At 56.5% G+C, this 14,816-nt stretch overlaps 1 protein-coding gene across 1 annotated transcript in view; it reads left to right on the top strand.

Annotated features, from left to right (window-relative positions):
* Positions 1-14,816, top strand: part of LOC140387097 (rho guanine nucleotide exchange factor 12-like) — a 235,067-nt gene that overhangs the window by 158,209 nt on the left and 62,042 nt on the right. Inside the window, exons 10-12 of the mRNA XM_072470106.1 lie at positions 6,458-6,481; positions 8,653-8,817; positions 12,258-12,399. Of these exons, the coding sequence (XP_072326207.1) occupies positions 6,458-6,481; positions 8,653-8,817; positions 12,258-12,399 (331 nt within the window). The remainder of the gene's footprint in view (positions 1-6,457; positions 6,482-8,652; positions 8,818-12,257; positions 12,400-14,816) is intronic.

Below are 14,816 nucleotides of genomic sequence, written 5' to 3' on the forward strand. Positions count from 1 at the left end.
GGGGGATAGTGGACCCTCTGCACTGGGGAGGGGGATTGGGGGACCCTCTGCACTGGGAAGAGGGAGCGGGGGACCCTCTGCACTGGGAAGGGCGATAGTGGACCCTCTGGACTGGGGTGGGCGATAGGGGACCCTGTACACTGGGGAGGGCGATAGGGGACCCACTACACTGGGAGGGGGATTGGGGGACCCACTACACTGGGGAGTGGGATCGGGGACCCTCTACACTGAGGAGGGTGATCGGGGGAGCCTCTGCACTGGGGCGCGGAATTGGGGACCCTCTACACTGGGGCAGGGGGGATCGGGGACCCTCTGCACTGGGGAGCGGGATTGTGGGTCCCTCTGCACTGGGAGGGAGATCGGGGGACACTCTGCACTTGGGTGGGCGATAGGGGGCCGTCTGCACTGGGGAGGGCGATAGGGGACCCTCTGCACACGGGAGGGCGATAGTGGACCCTCTGCACTGAGGAGGGCGATAGTGGACCCTCTGCACTGAGGAGGGCGATAGGGGACCCTCTGCACTGGGGAGGGCGATAGGGGACCCTCTGCACACGGGAGGGCGACTGGGGACCCTCTGCACTGGGGAGGGCGACTGCGGACCCTCTGCACTGGGAGGGGGGTCGGGGGACCCTCTGCAATGGGGAGGGGGATCGGGGGACCCTCTGCACTGGGGAAGGCGATAGTGGACCTTTGCACTGGGGAGGGGGATAGTGGACCCTTTGCACTGGGGAAGGCGATAGTGGACTCTCTGCACTGGGGAAGGTGACAGTGGACCCTCTGCACTGGAGAAGGGGATAGAGGACCCTCTGCACTGGGGAGGGGGATAGTGGACCCTCTGCACTGGGAGGGTGATAGGGGGATCCTCTGCACTGGGGAGGGTGATCGGGGACCCTCTGCACTGGGGAGGGCGATAGGGGACCCTCTGCACTGGGGAGGGCGATAGGGGACCCTCTGCACTGGGGAGGGGGTCAGGGGACCCTCTGCTCTGGGGAGAATGATAGGGGACCCTCTGCACTGGGAGGGCGAAAGGGGACCCTCTGCACTGGGGAAGGGGATTGGGGGACCCTCTGCACTGCGGTGGGCGATAGGGGACCCTCTGCACATGGGAGGGCGATAGTGGACCCTCGCACGGGGAGGGGGATCGGGGGACCCTCTGCACTGCGGAGGGCGATAGGGGACCCTCTACACTGGGGAGGGCGATAGGGGACCCACTACACTGGGGAGCGGATTGGTGGACCCACTAGACTGGGGAGGGGGATCGGGTCCCTCTACACTGGGAGGGGGATGGGGGACCCACAACACTGGGAAGGGGGATTGGGGCCCCTCTACACTGGGGGAGGGGAATTTGGGACCCTCTACACTGGGAGGAGGATTGCAGACCCTCTACACTGGGGAAGGGGGATAAGGGACCCTCTACACTGGGAAGGGGGATTGGGGACCCTCTACACTGGGGAAGGGAATTGGGGAACCCTCTACACTGGGGGAGGGGATTGGGGAGCCTCTACACTGGGGAATGGGATTGGGGACCCTCTACACTGGGGAGGGGGATTGGGGACCCTCTACACTGGGAAGGAGGATTGGGGACCCTCTACACTGGGGAAGGGAATTGGGGAACCCTCTACACTGGGGGAGGGGATTGGGGAGCCTCTACACTGGGGAATGGGATTGGGGACCCTCTACACTGGGGAGGGGGATTGGGGACTCTCTGCACTGGGAGGGAGATTAGGGACTCACGGGTATGTGGAGGGAATCAGGCTCCCTCGACACTCAGGATGGAAATTTGGTGGCCCTCTACACTGCAGACGGGGAGCAAGGGATCCTCTACACTTCAGAGGGAGATCCTCTGTACTGGGAGGGAAATCAAGGACCCTCTAAACTGGGGAGGGCTATCGTGGTACCCTCTGCACTGGGAGGGGAATTGGGGACCCTCTGCACTGGTGAAGGTGATTAGGGACCCTCTACACTGGGAAGGGGGATTGAGGACCCTCTACACTGGGGGAGGGGGGATTGGGGACCCTCTACAGTAGGAAGGGGGATTGGAGACCCTCTACACTGGGGAAGGGGATTGGAGACCTTCTACACTGGGGGAGGGGGATTGGGGGACCCTCTACACTGGGGAGTGGTATTGGGGGACCCTCTACACTGGAGAAGGGGATTGGGGACCCTCTACACTGGGAAGTGGGATAGGAGACCCTCTACACTGGGAAGGGGGATTGGGGACCCTCTACACTGGGGGAGGGGGGATTGGGGACCCTCTACACTGGGAAGGAGGATTGGGGACCCTCTACACTGGGGGAGGGGGGATTGGGGACCCTCTACACTGGGAAGGAGGATTGGGGACCCTCTGCACTGGTGTCTGGGGATCAGGGACCCTCTGCACTGGGAGGGAGATGAGGGACCATCTGCACTGGGGAGGGCGACTGGGATCTCTCTGCAATGGGAGGGAGATTAGGGACTCTCGGGTATGGGGAGGCAATCAGGCTCCCTCGACATTCGGGACTGAAATTTGGTGGCCCTCTACACTGCAGAGGGGGAGCAAGAAATCCTCTACACTGCAGAGGGAGATCCTCTGTACTGGGAGGGAAATCAAGGACCCTCTAAACTGGGGAGGGCTATCAGGGGACCCTCTACACTGGGGAGGGGGATTGGGGACCCTCTGCACTGGGGAAGGCACTAGGGGACCCTCTGCACTGGGGAGGGTGATCGGGGGACCCTCTGCACTGGGGAGGGCGATAGTAGACCCTCTGCACTGGGGAGGGGGATCGGGGGACCCTCCTCAATGGGGAGGGGGATTGGGGACCCTCTATACTGGGAAGGGGGATTGGAGACCCTCTACACTGGGGAGGAGAATCAGGGACCCTCTACACTGGGAAGGGGGATTGGAGACCCTCTACACTGGGGAAGGGGATTGGAGACCCTCGACATTGGGGAAGGGGGATTGGGGGACCCTCTACACTGGCGAGTGGGATTGGGGGGACCCTCTACACTGGGGAAGTGGATTGGGGACCCTCTACACTGGGGAAGGCGATAGTGGACCCTCTGCACTGGGGAGGGGATAGTGGACCCTCTGCACTGGGGAAGGCGATAGTGAACCTTCTGCACTGCGAGGGGAAGAGTGGACCCTCTGCACTGGGGAAGGCAATTGTGGACCCACCCTCTGCACTGGGGAGGGGGATAGTGGACCCTTTGCACTGGGGAAGGCGCTAGTGGACCCTCTGCACTGGGGAGGGGGATAGTGGACCCTTTGCACTGGGGAAGGCGATAGTGGACCCTCTGCATTGGGGAAGGCGATAGTGGACCCTCTGCACTGGGGAAGGCGATAGTGGACCCTCTGCACTGGGGAGGGGGATAGAGGACCCCCTGTCTGGGGAGGGGGATTGGGGACCCTCTACACTGGGGGATGGGGGATTGGGGACCCTCTACACTGGGAAGGGGGATTGGGGGACCCTCTGCACTGGGGTCTGGGGATCAGGGACCCTCTGCACTGGGAGGGAGACTAGGGACCATCTGCACTGGGGAGGGTGACTGGGGACTCTGCACTGGGAGGGAGATTAGGGACTCTCGGGTATGGGGAGGGAATCAGGCTCCCTCGACACTCGGGACGGAAATGTGGTGGCCCTCTACACTGCAGATGGGGAGCAAGGGATCCTCTACACTACAGAGGGAGATCCTCTGTACTGGGAGGGAAATCAAGGACCCTCTAAACTGGGGAGGGCTATCGGGGGACCCTCTACACTAGGGAAGGCGCTAGGGGACCCTCTGCACTGGGGAGGGGGATCGGGGGACCCTCTACACTGGGGAGGGCGATAGCGGACCCTCTACACTGGGAAAGGGGATTGGGGACCCTCCACAATGGGGCGGGGAATTGGGGACCCTCTGCACTGGGAAGGGGGATTGGGGACCCTCTGCACACGGGAGGGCGATAGTGGACCCTCTGCACTGGGGAGGGCGACTGGGGACCCTCTGCACTGGGGAGGGGGGTCGGACGACCCTCTGCACTGGGGAGGGGTATTGGGGGACCCTCTGCACTGGGGAGGGGAATCGGGGGACCCGATGCACTGGGAGGGGGATCGGGGGACCCTCTGCACTGGGAGGGCGAAAGGGGACCCTCTGCACTGGGGAAGGGGATCGCGGGACCCTCTGCACTGGGAGGGCGAAAGGGGACCCTCTGCACTGGGGTGGGCGATATTGGACCCTCTGCACTGAGGAAGGTGATAGTGGTCCCTCTGCACTGGGGAGGGCGATAGTGGACCCTCTGCACTGGGGAAGGTGATAGTGGACCCTCGCACTGGGGATGGGGATCGGGGGACCCTCTGCACTGGGGAGGGCGATAGCAGATCCTCTGTATTGGGGAGGGGGGATAGGGAACCCTCTGCACTGGGGTGGGGATAGGGGACCCTCTACACTGGGGAGGGGGATCGGGGCACCCTCTACACTGGGGAGGGCGACAGTGGGTCCTCTGCACTGGGAGGGCGATAGTGAACCCTCTGCACTGGGGAGGGGGATCGGGTACCCTCTACACTGGGGGAGGGGGGATAGTGGACCCTCTACACTGGGGAGGGGGATTGGGGGACCCACTACACTGGGAAGGGGGATTGGGGACCCTCTACACTGGGGGAGGGGGATTTGGGACCCTCTGCACTCGGAGGGGCATTGGAGACCCTCTACACTGGGGAAGCGGATTGGAGAGCCTCAACATTGGGAAGGGGGATTGGGGGACCCTCTACACTGGGGGAGGGGGGATTGGGGACACTCTACACTGGGAAGGGGAATTGGAGACCCTCTACACTGGGAGGAGAATCAGGGACCCTCTACACTGGGAAGGGGGATTGGAGACCCTATACACTGGGGAAGGGGATTGGAGACCTCTACACTGGGGAAGGGGGATTGGAGGACCCTCTACACTGGGGAGTGGGATTGGGGGACCCTCGACACTGGGGAAGTGGAATGGGGACCCTCTACACTGGGAAGTGGGATAGGAGACCCTCTACACTGGGAAGGGGGATTGGGGACCCTTTACACTGGGGGAGGGGGGATTGGGGACCCTCTACACTGGGAAGGAGGATTGGGGACCCTCTACACTGGGAGAGGGGATTGGGGACCCTCTACACTGGGGAATGGGATTGGGGAACCCTCTACACTGGGGAGGGCGACTGGGGTCTCTCTGCAATGGGAGGGAGATTAGGGACTCTCGGGTATGGGGAGGGAATCAGGCTCCCTCGACACTCGGGACGGAGATTTGGTGGCCCTCTACACTGCAGATGGGGAGCAAGAGATCCTCTACACTGCAGAGGGAGATCCTCTGTACTGGGAGGGAAATCAAGGACCCTCTAAACTGCGAAGGGCTCTAAACTGCGAAGGGCTATCAGGGGACCCTCTGCACTGGGGAGGGGGATTGGGGACCCTCTGCACTGGGGAAGGTGATTGGGGACCCTCTACACTGGGGAGGGGGATCGGGGGACCCTCTGCACTGGCGAGGGCGATAGTGGACCCTCTACACTGGGAAGGGGGATTGGGGACCCTCTACACTGGGGATGGGGATCGGGGGACCCTCTGCACTGGGGAGGGCGATAGTGGACCCTCTACACTGGGAAGGGTGATTGGGGACCCTCTACACTGGGGAATGGGACTGGGGACCCTCTACACTGGGGAGGGCGACTGGGGACTCTCTGCACTGGGAGCGAGATTAGGGACTCTCGGGTATGGGGAGGGAATCGGGCTCCCTCGACACTCGGGACGGAAATTGGGTGGCCCTCTACACTGCAGAGGGGGAGCAAGGGATCCTCTACACTGCAGAGGGAGATCCTCTGTACTGGGAGGGAAATCAAGGACCCTCTAAACTGGGGAGGGCTATCGGGGGACCCTCTACCCTCTGCACTGGGAGGGGGATTGGGACACTGGGGGCTGGTGATCAGGGACCCTCTGCACTGGGAGGGAGATTAGGGACTCTCTGCACTGCAGAATTGCCAACAGCAGTACCAGGCTACCGCCACTGGGTGGCGGTGCTCGCCGCAGAAAGGACCCATGTGTGTGCCTTGGAGAGCAGGAGCGAGACAGAGTCGGGCATCGTGGGACTGAGCCTCACTGAGCCACAGTAAAACTGCCGTTGTGAGACTGAGCAGGAGTGAGGCAGTTCACAGGGTGCCAGAGCCTCCTGTAGCGACCGTGGGAGGTGGGGGGGGAGCAGGGTGGGGGGGGTCTTGGCTGGCTGGTGCGGTTAGATAGCCAGTCATCCTCGCAGAAACGCGCAGGGGAGCAGACCTGTCGACCCGTGGCCTGGGAGAGCCCGGCTTCCCCATCAGGGAAGTTGCTCTGCCTCCGTCTGCATATTTCGTGGGCACCCTCCACAGTTCCCTCATCCCTCACGCGGTCCCTCCAACTCTGTTTCTCTCTCCTCCCACCCCTCCCTTTCACCAACCACCCAAACCAGTCGTTTAATACTTCATTTTTTTTTCAGGTACCGACCAGCGACAGGAAGGAGGTAGGTTTTCCCACCTGGGTATCACGGTGGTACTTTTAATAATAATCTTTATTCATGTCACAAGTAGGCTTACATTAACGCTGCGCAGGCCCTCACTGCCATGTGGTAGGGGTAGTGTGTGCACCTCCCTCACTCCAAAAGGCCCTTTACAAGGTGCATGCATTAACACAAGTCGATAGGGGACCACCGAAGGAGCTAATTCAAGGCGGCCAGTTCCAATCAGGGTCTGAACCAAGATGAACCCGGCTGAGAGGCAGAAATGTTTAGGAATAGAAACCCGGAGCTCCGGAATTAAGGCAGCTGAAGGCACGCCGCCAAAGGTGGAGCCCTGGAAATCAGGCTGGGGAGTTGGAGCAGGTTGCAGAGACGAGGAGGCCTGTAGGGGCTGGAGCAAGTCAAGAGATGGAGAGAGGGCTGCCTAAATGATGTCCCTCCAACAATGCAGCTCTCCCTCCGTACTGACCCTCTGGCAGTGCAGCACTCCCTCAGTACTGACCCTCTGACAGTGTCGCACTCCCTCGGTACTGACCCTCTGACAGTGCAGCACTCCCTCAGTACTGACCCTCAAACATTGCAGCACTCCCTCAGTACTGATTCTCTGGCAGTGCAGCTCTCCCTCAGTACTGACCCTCTGACAGTGCAGCACTCCCTCAGTACTGACCCTCTGACAGTGCAGCTCTCCCTCAGTACTGACCCTCAAACATTGCAGCACTCCCTCAGTACTGATTCTCTGGCAGTGCAGCTCTCCCTCAGTACTGACCCTCTGACAGTGCAGCACTCCCTCAGTACTGACCCTCTGACAGTGCAGCTCTCCCTCAGTACTGACGCTCTGACAGTGCAGCACTCCCTCAGTACTGACCCTCTGACAGTGCAGCACTCCCTCAGTACTGACCCTCAAACATTGCAGCACTCCCTCAGTACTGATTCTCTGGCAGTGCAGCTCTCCCTCAGTACTGACCCTCTGACAGTGCAGCACTCCCTCAGTACTGACCCTCTGACAGTGCAGCACTCCCTCAGTACTGACCCTCAAACATTGCAGCACACCCTCAGTACTGACTCTCTGGCAGTGCAGCGCTCCCTCAGTACTGACCCTCTGACAGTGCAGCACTCCCTCAGTACTGACCCTCAAACATTGCAGCACTCCCTCAGTACTGACTCTCTGGCAGTGCAGCGCTCCCTCAGTACTGACCCTCTCACAGTGCAGCACTCCCTCAGTACTGACCCTCAAACATTGCAGCTCTCCCTCAGTACTGACCCTCTGACAGTGCAGCGCTCCCTCAGTACTGACCCTCCGACAGTGCAGCACTCCCTCAGTACTGACCCCCTGACAGTGCAGCTCTCCCTCAGTACTGACCCTCTGACAGTGCAGCACACCCTCGGTACTGACGCTCTGATAGTGCAGTGCTCCCCCTGTACTGACCCTCTGACAGTGCAGCACTCCCTCAGTACTGACCCTCTGACAGTGCTGCACTCCCTCAGTACTGACCCTCTGACAGTGCAGCATTCCCTCAGTACTGACCCTCTGACAGTGCAGCACTCCCTCAGTACTGACTCTCTGACAGTGCAGCATTTCCTCAGTACTGACCCTCTGACAGTGCAGCACTCCCTCAGTACTGACTCTCTGACAGTGCAGCGCTCCCTCAGTACTGACCCTCTGACAGTGCGGCGCTCCCTCAGTACTGACCCTCTGACAGTGCAGCGCTCCCTCAGTACTGACCCTCTGACCGTGCAGCACTCCCTCAGTACTGACCCTCTGACAGTGCAGCGCTCCCTCAGCACTGACCCTCTCACAGTGCCGTGCTTCTTCTGGTTATAAGCCAGAAGTCAAATTTACCGGTATGTTACTCGCAAAGGCTTGGCTGGCAATGGGGTAGTTGCAACGTCACAGTGCCCAGGAATTTTTGGAACCCAATGCCATCTCAATGTAATGGGCAGGAGTGTTCTCACATTCATGTTTCGTTGACATCCTGTCATTGAAGGGAGGCATTTGTATTTGAACATTGACCCACAAATGCATACTGATAGTTAGCCCGCCTGCCATTGGCCTTAATAACATATGTCCTCCTTTGATTTATGTTGCTTTTCAACTCTACCTGCGCACCCCCTACAGCTAATCCTGCAAAGCCGAGGAATCATTAATCTGATGTTCCGCTCTCTCCTCCATCCCCAAGTGAAAGCATCGATTGATCGGAAGAACTCCAGCCACATTGTGAAATCCCAGCTGGACAGCATATCCAGCAGACACAAGGCCAGCCTAGCTGCTCTCGAGGTGCCCGACATCAGAACGCCTGGGGCGAGTCAAGTACTCCCAAAGGAAGACACTGAGTCCGACACAGGTAAAATGAAGGATGACTGAGTGACAGCGTAAAGGAGCTGGAGTAACATCAGTAAAGATACAGTCACTAACACAGTGCTGGGGGGGGAGGATGGTTACTGAGCGACAGTGTGAGGAACCTGGATTAACATCAGTGAAACAGTCAGGAACTAGGTGCTGGTGGGGTAGTGGTGTTACTGAGTGACAGTGTGAGGGAGCTGGCGTGAAGGAGCTGGATTAACATCAGTAGAGATACAGTCAGTAACACAGCACTGGGTGGCTAGTGGGGTTACTGAGTGACAGTGTGGGAAGCAGGATTAACATCAGTAGAGATACAGTCAGTAACACGGTGCTGGGGTGGGGGAGACTGGGGTTACTGAGTGACAGTGTGATTGAGCTGGATTAACATCAGTAGAGATACAGTCATTACAACGGTACTGGGGTGGGGGGACTGGGGTTACTGAGTGACAGTGTGATTGAGCTGGATTAACATCAGTAGAGATACAGTCAGTAACTCGGCGCTGGAAGGGAGTGGGGTTACTGAGTGACGGTGTGATCGAGCTGGATTAACATCAGTTGAGATACAGTCAGTAACTCGGTGCTGGGTGGTGAGTGGGGTTACTGAGTGACAGTGTGAGGAAGCTGGATTAACATCAGTAGAGATACAGTCAGTAACTCTGTGCTGGGGGGTGAGTGAGGTTACTGAGTGACAGTGTGAGGGAGCTGGATTAACATCAGTAGAGATAGTCAGTAACTCGGCACTGGGGAGGAGTGGGGTTACTGAGTGACGGTGTGATCGAGCTGGATTAACATCAGTAGAGATACAATCAGTAACACGATGATGGGGGGGAGTGGGGTTACTGGGTGACAGTGTCAGGAAGTTGGATTAACATCAGTAGAGATACAGTCAGTAACTCGGCGCTGGGGGGGGGGGGGGGGGGGGGGGGGAGTGGGGTTACTGAGTGACGGTGTGATTGAGCTGGATTAACATCAGTAGAGATACAGTCAGTAACTCGGCGCGGGGGGGGGGGGGGGGGAGTGGGGTTACTGAGTGACAGGGTGATTGAGCTGGATTAACATCAGTCGAGATACAGTCAGTAACCCGGTGCTGGGGGGTTGAGTAGGGTTACTGAGTGACAGTGTGAGGAAGCTGGATTAACATCAGAGATACAGTCAGTAACATGGCGCTGGGGGGGAGTGGGGTTACTGAGTGACAGTGTGAGGGAACTAGACTAACATCAGTAGAGATACAGTCAGTAACTCGGCGCTGGGGGGTGAGTGGGGTTACCGAGTGACAGTGTGAGGAAGCTGGATTAACATCAGAGATACAGTCAGTAACATGGCGCTGGGGGGGAGTGGGGTTACTGAGTGACAGTGTGAGGGAACTAGACTAACATCAGTAGAGATACAGTCAGTAACTCGGCGCTGGGAGGGAGTGGGGTTACTGAGTGACAGTGTGAGGAAGCTGGATTAATATCAGTTGAGATACAGTCAGCATCTCGGCACTGGGGTGGAGTGGGGTTACTGAATGACATTGTGATTGAGCTGGATTAACATCAGTAGAGATACAGTCAGTAACTTGGTGCTGGGGGGAGTGGGGTTACTGAGTGACTGTGTGAGGGAGCTGGATTAACATCAGTAGGGATACAGTCAGTAACTCGGCACTGGGAGGAGTAGGGTTACTGTGCGACAGTGTGAGGGAGCTGGATTAACATCAGTAGAGATACAGTCAGTAACACGGTGCTGGGAGGGCAGTGGGGTTACTGACTGACAGGGTGAGGGAGCTGGATTAATATCAGTAGAGATACAGTCAGTAACTTGGTGCTGGGGGGAGTGGGGTTACTGAGTGACTGTGTGAGGAAGCTGGATTAACATCAGTATGGATGTAGTCAGTAACTCAGTGTTGGGAGGGTAGTGTGGTTACTGAGTGACTGTGTGAGGGAGCTGGATTAACATCAGTAGATATACAGTCAGTAACACGGTGCTGGGAGGGCAGTGGGGTTATGGAGTGACTGTGTGAGGGAGCTGGATTAACATCAGTATGGATGTAGTCAGTAACTCGGCGCTGGGAGGGTAGTGGGGTTACTGAGTGACTGTGTGAGGAAGCTGGATTAACATCAGTAGAGATACAATCAGTAACTCGGTGCTGGGGGGTGAGTGGGGTTACTGAGTGACTGTGTGAGGAAGCTGGATTAACATCAGTAGAGATACAATCAGTAACTCGGCGCTGGGGGGTGAGTGGGGTTACTGAGTGACTGTGTGAGGAAGCTGGATTAACATCAGTATGGATGTAGTCAGTAACTCAGTGCTGGGAGGGTAGTGGGGTTACTGAGTGACTGTGTGAGGAAGCTGGATTAACATCAGTAGAGATACAGTCAGTAACTCGGTGCTGGGGGGTGAGTGGGGTTCCTGAGTGACTGTGTGAGGAAGCTGGATTAACATCAGTATGGATGTAGTCAGTAACTCAGTGCTGGGAGGGTAGTGGGGTTACTGAGTGACTGTGTGAGGAAGCTGGATTAACATCAGTAGAGATACAGTCAGTAACTCAGTGCTGGGAGGGTAGTGGGGTTACTGAGTGACTGTGTGAGGGAGCTGGATTAACATCAGTAGAGATACAGTCAGTAACACGGTGCTGGGAGGGCAGTGGGGTTATGGAGTGACTGTGTGAGGGAGCTGGATTAACATCAGTATGGATGTAGTCAGTAACTCAGTGCTGGGAGGGTAGTGGGGTTACTGAGTGACTGTGTGAGGAAGCTGGATTAACATCAGTAGAGATACAGTCAGTAACACGGTGCTGGGGGGGCAGTGGGGTTATGGAGTGACAGTGTGAGGGAGCTGGATTAACATCAGTAGAGATACAATCAGTAACTCGGTGCTGGGGGGTGAGTGGGGTTACTGAGTGACTGTGTGAGGAAGCTGGATTAACATCAGTAGAGATACAGTCAGTAACACGGTGCTGGGGGGGCAGTGGGGTTATGGAGTGACAGTGTGAGGGAGCTGGATTAACATCAGTATGGATGTAGTCAGTAACTCGGTGCTGGGGGGTGAGTGGGGTTACTGAGTGACTGTGTGAGGAAGCTGGATTAACATCAGTAGAGATACAATCAGTAACTCGGCGCTGGGGGGTGAGTGGGGTTACTGAGTGACTGTGTGAGGAAGCTGGATTAACATCAGTAGAGATACAATCAGTAACTCGGCGCTGGGGGGTGAGTGGGGTTACTGAGTGACTGTGTGAGGAAGCTGGATTAACATCAGTAGAGATACAATCAGTAACTCGGCGCTGGGGGGTGAGTGGGGTTACTGAGTGACTGTGTGAGGTTGCTGGATTAACATCAGTATGGATGTAGTCAGTAACTCAGTGCTGGGAGGGTAGTGGGGTTACTGAGTGACTGTGTCAGGAAGCTGGATTAACATTGGGGGGGAAGTAATGCATCATTCATACTGTCACTCTACCTGCATCAGGTTATCCCTCAACCAGCTCGAGAACTGGAAACGAGAACCAGCCCTTTCCTGACTCCGGAGATGTCAGTCTGCGGGTGGGATCCTCGAGTGAGCAGGTGTCTGGAGGAGAGCATGGACAGCAAGAGGGAGCAGAGAGCGAGAGGTGAGATCGCGCTGTTTGATGGTGAACCTATTTGTGGGGCTTCGCTGCCGCTGGTTTGTGTGAACTCGTCTTTAACATCCTGTGCTCTTGTTGTGCCTTTGTCCGATTGTCCGCCGATGTGCTCTGGGATGGAACTGAGTTAGCTGGCTCCGCGCCGAAGAATTCCACCCCTGTCTGTGGGACTGAGCCCCAACTGCTGATCAGGAAGGGCTCCAGGCCCGGCCTGTGCTTTTTCAGCTGATGGGTGGGCTTGAGCCCCCCTCTCCCTGGACTCAAGCACTCAGTGTCCGCATGCAGGAAAGTCTAAGATTCCTGATTGAAGCCAGCCGTGAGGCTGCCCAGCTGTCTAGCTTCACAGTGTTGTGTTCTCAGTCGGCACTCTGGAGCTGGATGGGACTAGGGAGCAGTCAGCAGCAGTGGGGGCTCAGTGTGTGTCTTTTCCCACCCCTGATGGTGCAGGTGATCGGAGGATGTGAATTGACCTGGCTTCCTGGCATCCTCTGATTCCCACTCGTCTACTGCTCCTGTGACTATTCCCTCCGAGTTTCTCTCTCTCTCTCGCTCTCTCTCTCTCCCTCTCTGCCTTCATTGCTCTCTGTCTGTCTCTCCCGGACCTCATTGCCTTAACTCCGCAGTCCGTCAAAGCCTCCCCTCCCGGCTTCCCTTGCCTAAACACCCTCCACTCCGGGCATCGTGGATCCTGTCCCCTCCTCGCACTGCCACTCCTGAGACCTGGGTGGGGGGCCGGGGGGGGGGGGTTCGCCCTCTGTGAAACAAAGCACGTGAATCGTGGAATTCTGGCAGTTTTTATTTGCTTTCTTCAATTGTAAAGGGTCCGTGTGTGGAAATCACTGAAATCTTTGGAGGACTGGTACAAAATAATTAAAGAGAAAGCAAAATGAAACACTGGCCTATATCTCGAGGGGCTGGAATACACTGGGTGGATGTTCTGTTGCAGCTGTACAGAGTTCCCCTCCCTAACTATGTTCAATTCTGGACCCGGCAATTCAGTAAAGGTGCTTGAAGGGTGATGCCGCAGATTCCCCGCTGAAATAGGGGGTTAGTTCTATAAGGGGTTGTGTATGGAGGGAGTGGCACAGTGGTAATGTTGCCGGACTAGCAATCCAGAGTCATGCTCTGGGGGCCCAGGTTCGAATCCTGCCACAGCAGATGGTGGAATTTGAATTCAATCGAAAAAGAAATCTGGAATTTAAAGTCGAAAGATGACCATTGTTGATCGTCATAAAAACCCACTTGGTTCACGAATGGAAGGAAGTCATCCTTACCTGGCCTGACCTACATGTGCCTCCAGACACGCGGTCGACTCTTTCCCTCGGGCAGTACGGTTAGCACTACTGCCTCAAGGTTTAGCATTTCTGCCTCACGGCGCGAGGACACAGGTTCGATCCAGGCACCGGCTCACTGTCCGTGTGGAGTTTGCACATTCTCCCCATGTCAGCAGGGGTCTCACCCGCACAGCCCAAAAAGATGTGCAGAGTAGGTGAATCGGCCGTGCTAAATTGCCCTTTAATTGGGAAAAAAAAGAGTTGGGAACTGTTCATTTATAAAAAAATTCTTCCCCTAAAGGTTTTTTTGGCAACAATCGACAATGGTTTATAGAAACATAGAAAATAGGAGCAGGATGAGGCCATTCAGCCCCTCTAGCCTGCTCCACCATTCATTCTTATGGCTGATCATCCAACTCACCTTCACTCCCCATATCTTTTGACTCCCTTCGCCCCAAGTGCTGTATCTAACTGCATTTGGAAAACATACAATGTTTTGGCCTCAACGATTCTCTGTGGTAGCAAACTCCTCAGGCTGACCACTCTCCGAGTGACTAAATTTCTCTTTATCTCTGTCCTAAATGGTCTACTCCTTAACCTCAGCCTGTGACCTCTGGGTCTGGGCACCCCCACCATCGGGGACATCCTTCTTGCATCTACCCTGTCCAGCCCTGTTAGAATTTTATAGGTTTCTTTGAGATCCCCTCTCATTCTTCTGAACTCCAGCGAATACAATCCTAACTGACTCAATCGCTCCTCAAATGTCAGTCCTGCCATCCCAGGATTCAGTCTGGTAAACCTTCTCTCCCATTCCCGCTACAGCAAGAACATCCTTCCTCCGATAAGGAGACCAAAACTGCACACAATATTCCAGGTGTGGCCACACTAAGGCCCTGTATAACTGCAGTAAGACATCCCAGTTCAAATCCTCTCGCTATGAAGGCCAGCATACCATTTGCCTTCTTTACCCCTGCTGCACCTGTATGCTTACCTTCAGTGACTGGTGTACGCGGACACCCAGGTCTTGTTGCACGTTCTCCTCTCCTAATTTATGGCCATTCAGATGATAGCCTGTCTTCCGGTTTCACAGTCATTGTTAGATTTTTAGTTCTAGATTTGTTTTTTTGGATG

This window comes from Scyliorhinus torazame, chromosome 12 (assembly GCF_047496885.1).
Source record: "Scyliorhinus torazame isolate Kashiwa2021f chromosome 12, sScyTor2.1, whole genome shotgun sequence".
NCBI lineage: Eukaryota > Metazoa > Chordata > Chondrichthyes > Carcharhiniformes > Scyliorhinidae > Scyliorhinus > Scyliorhinus torazame.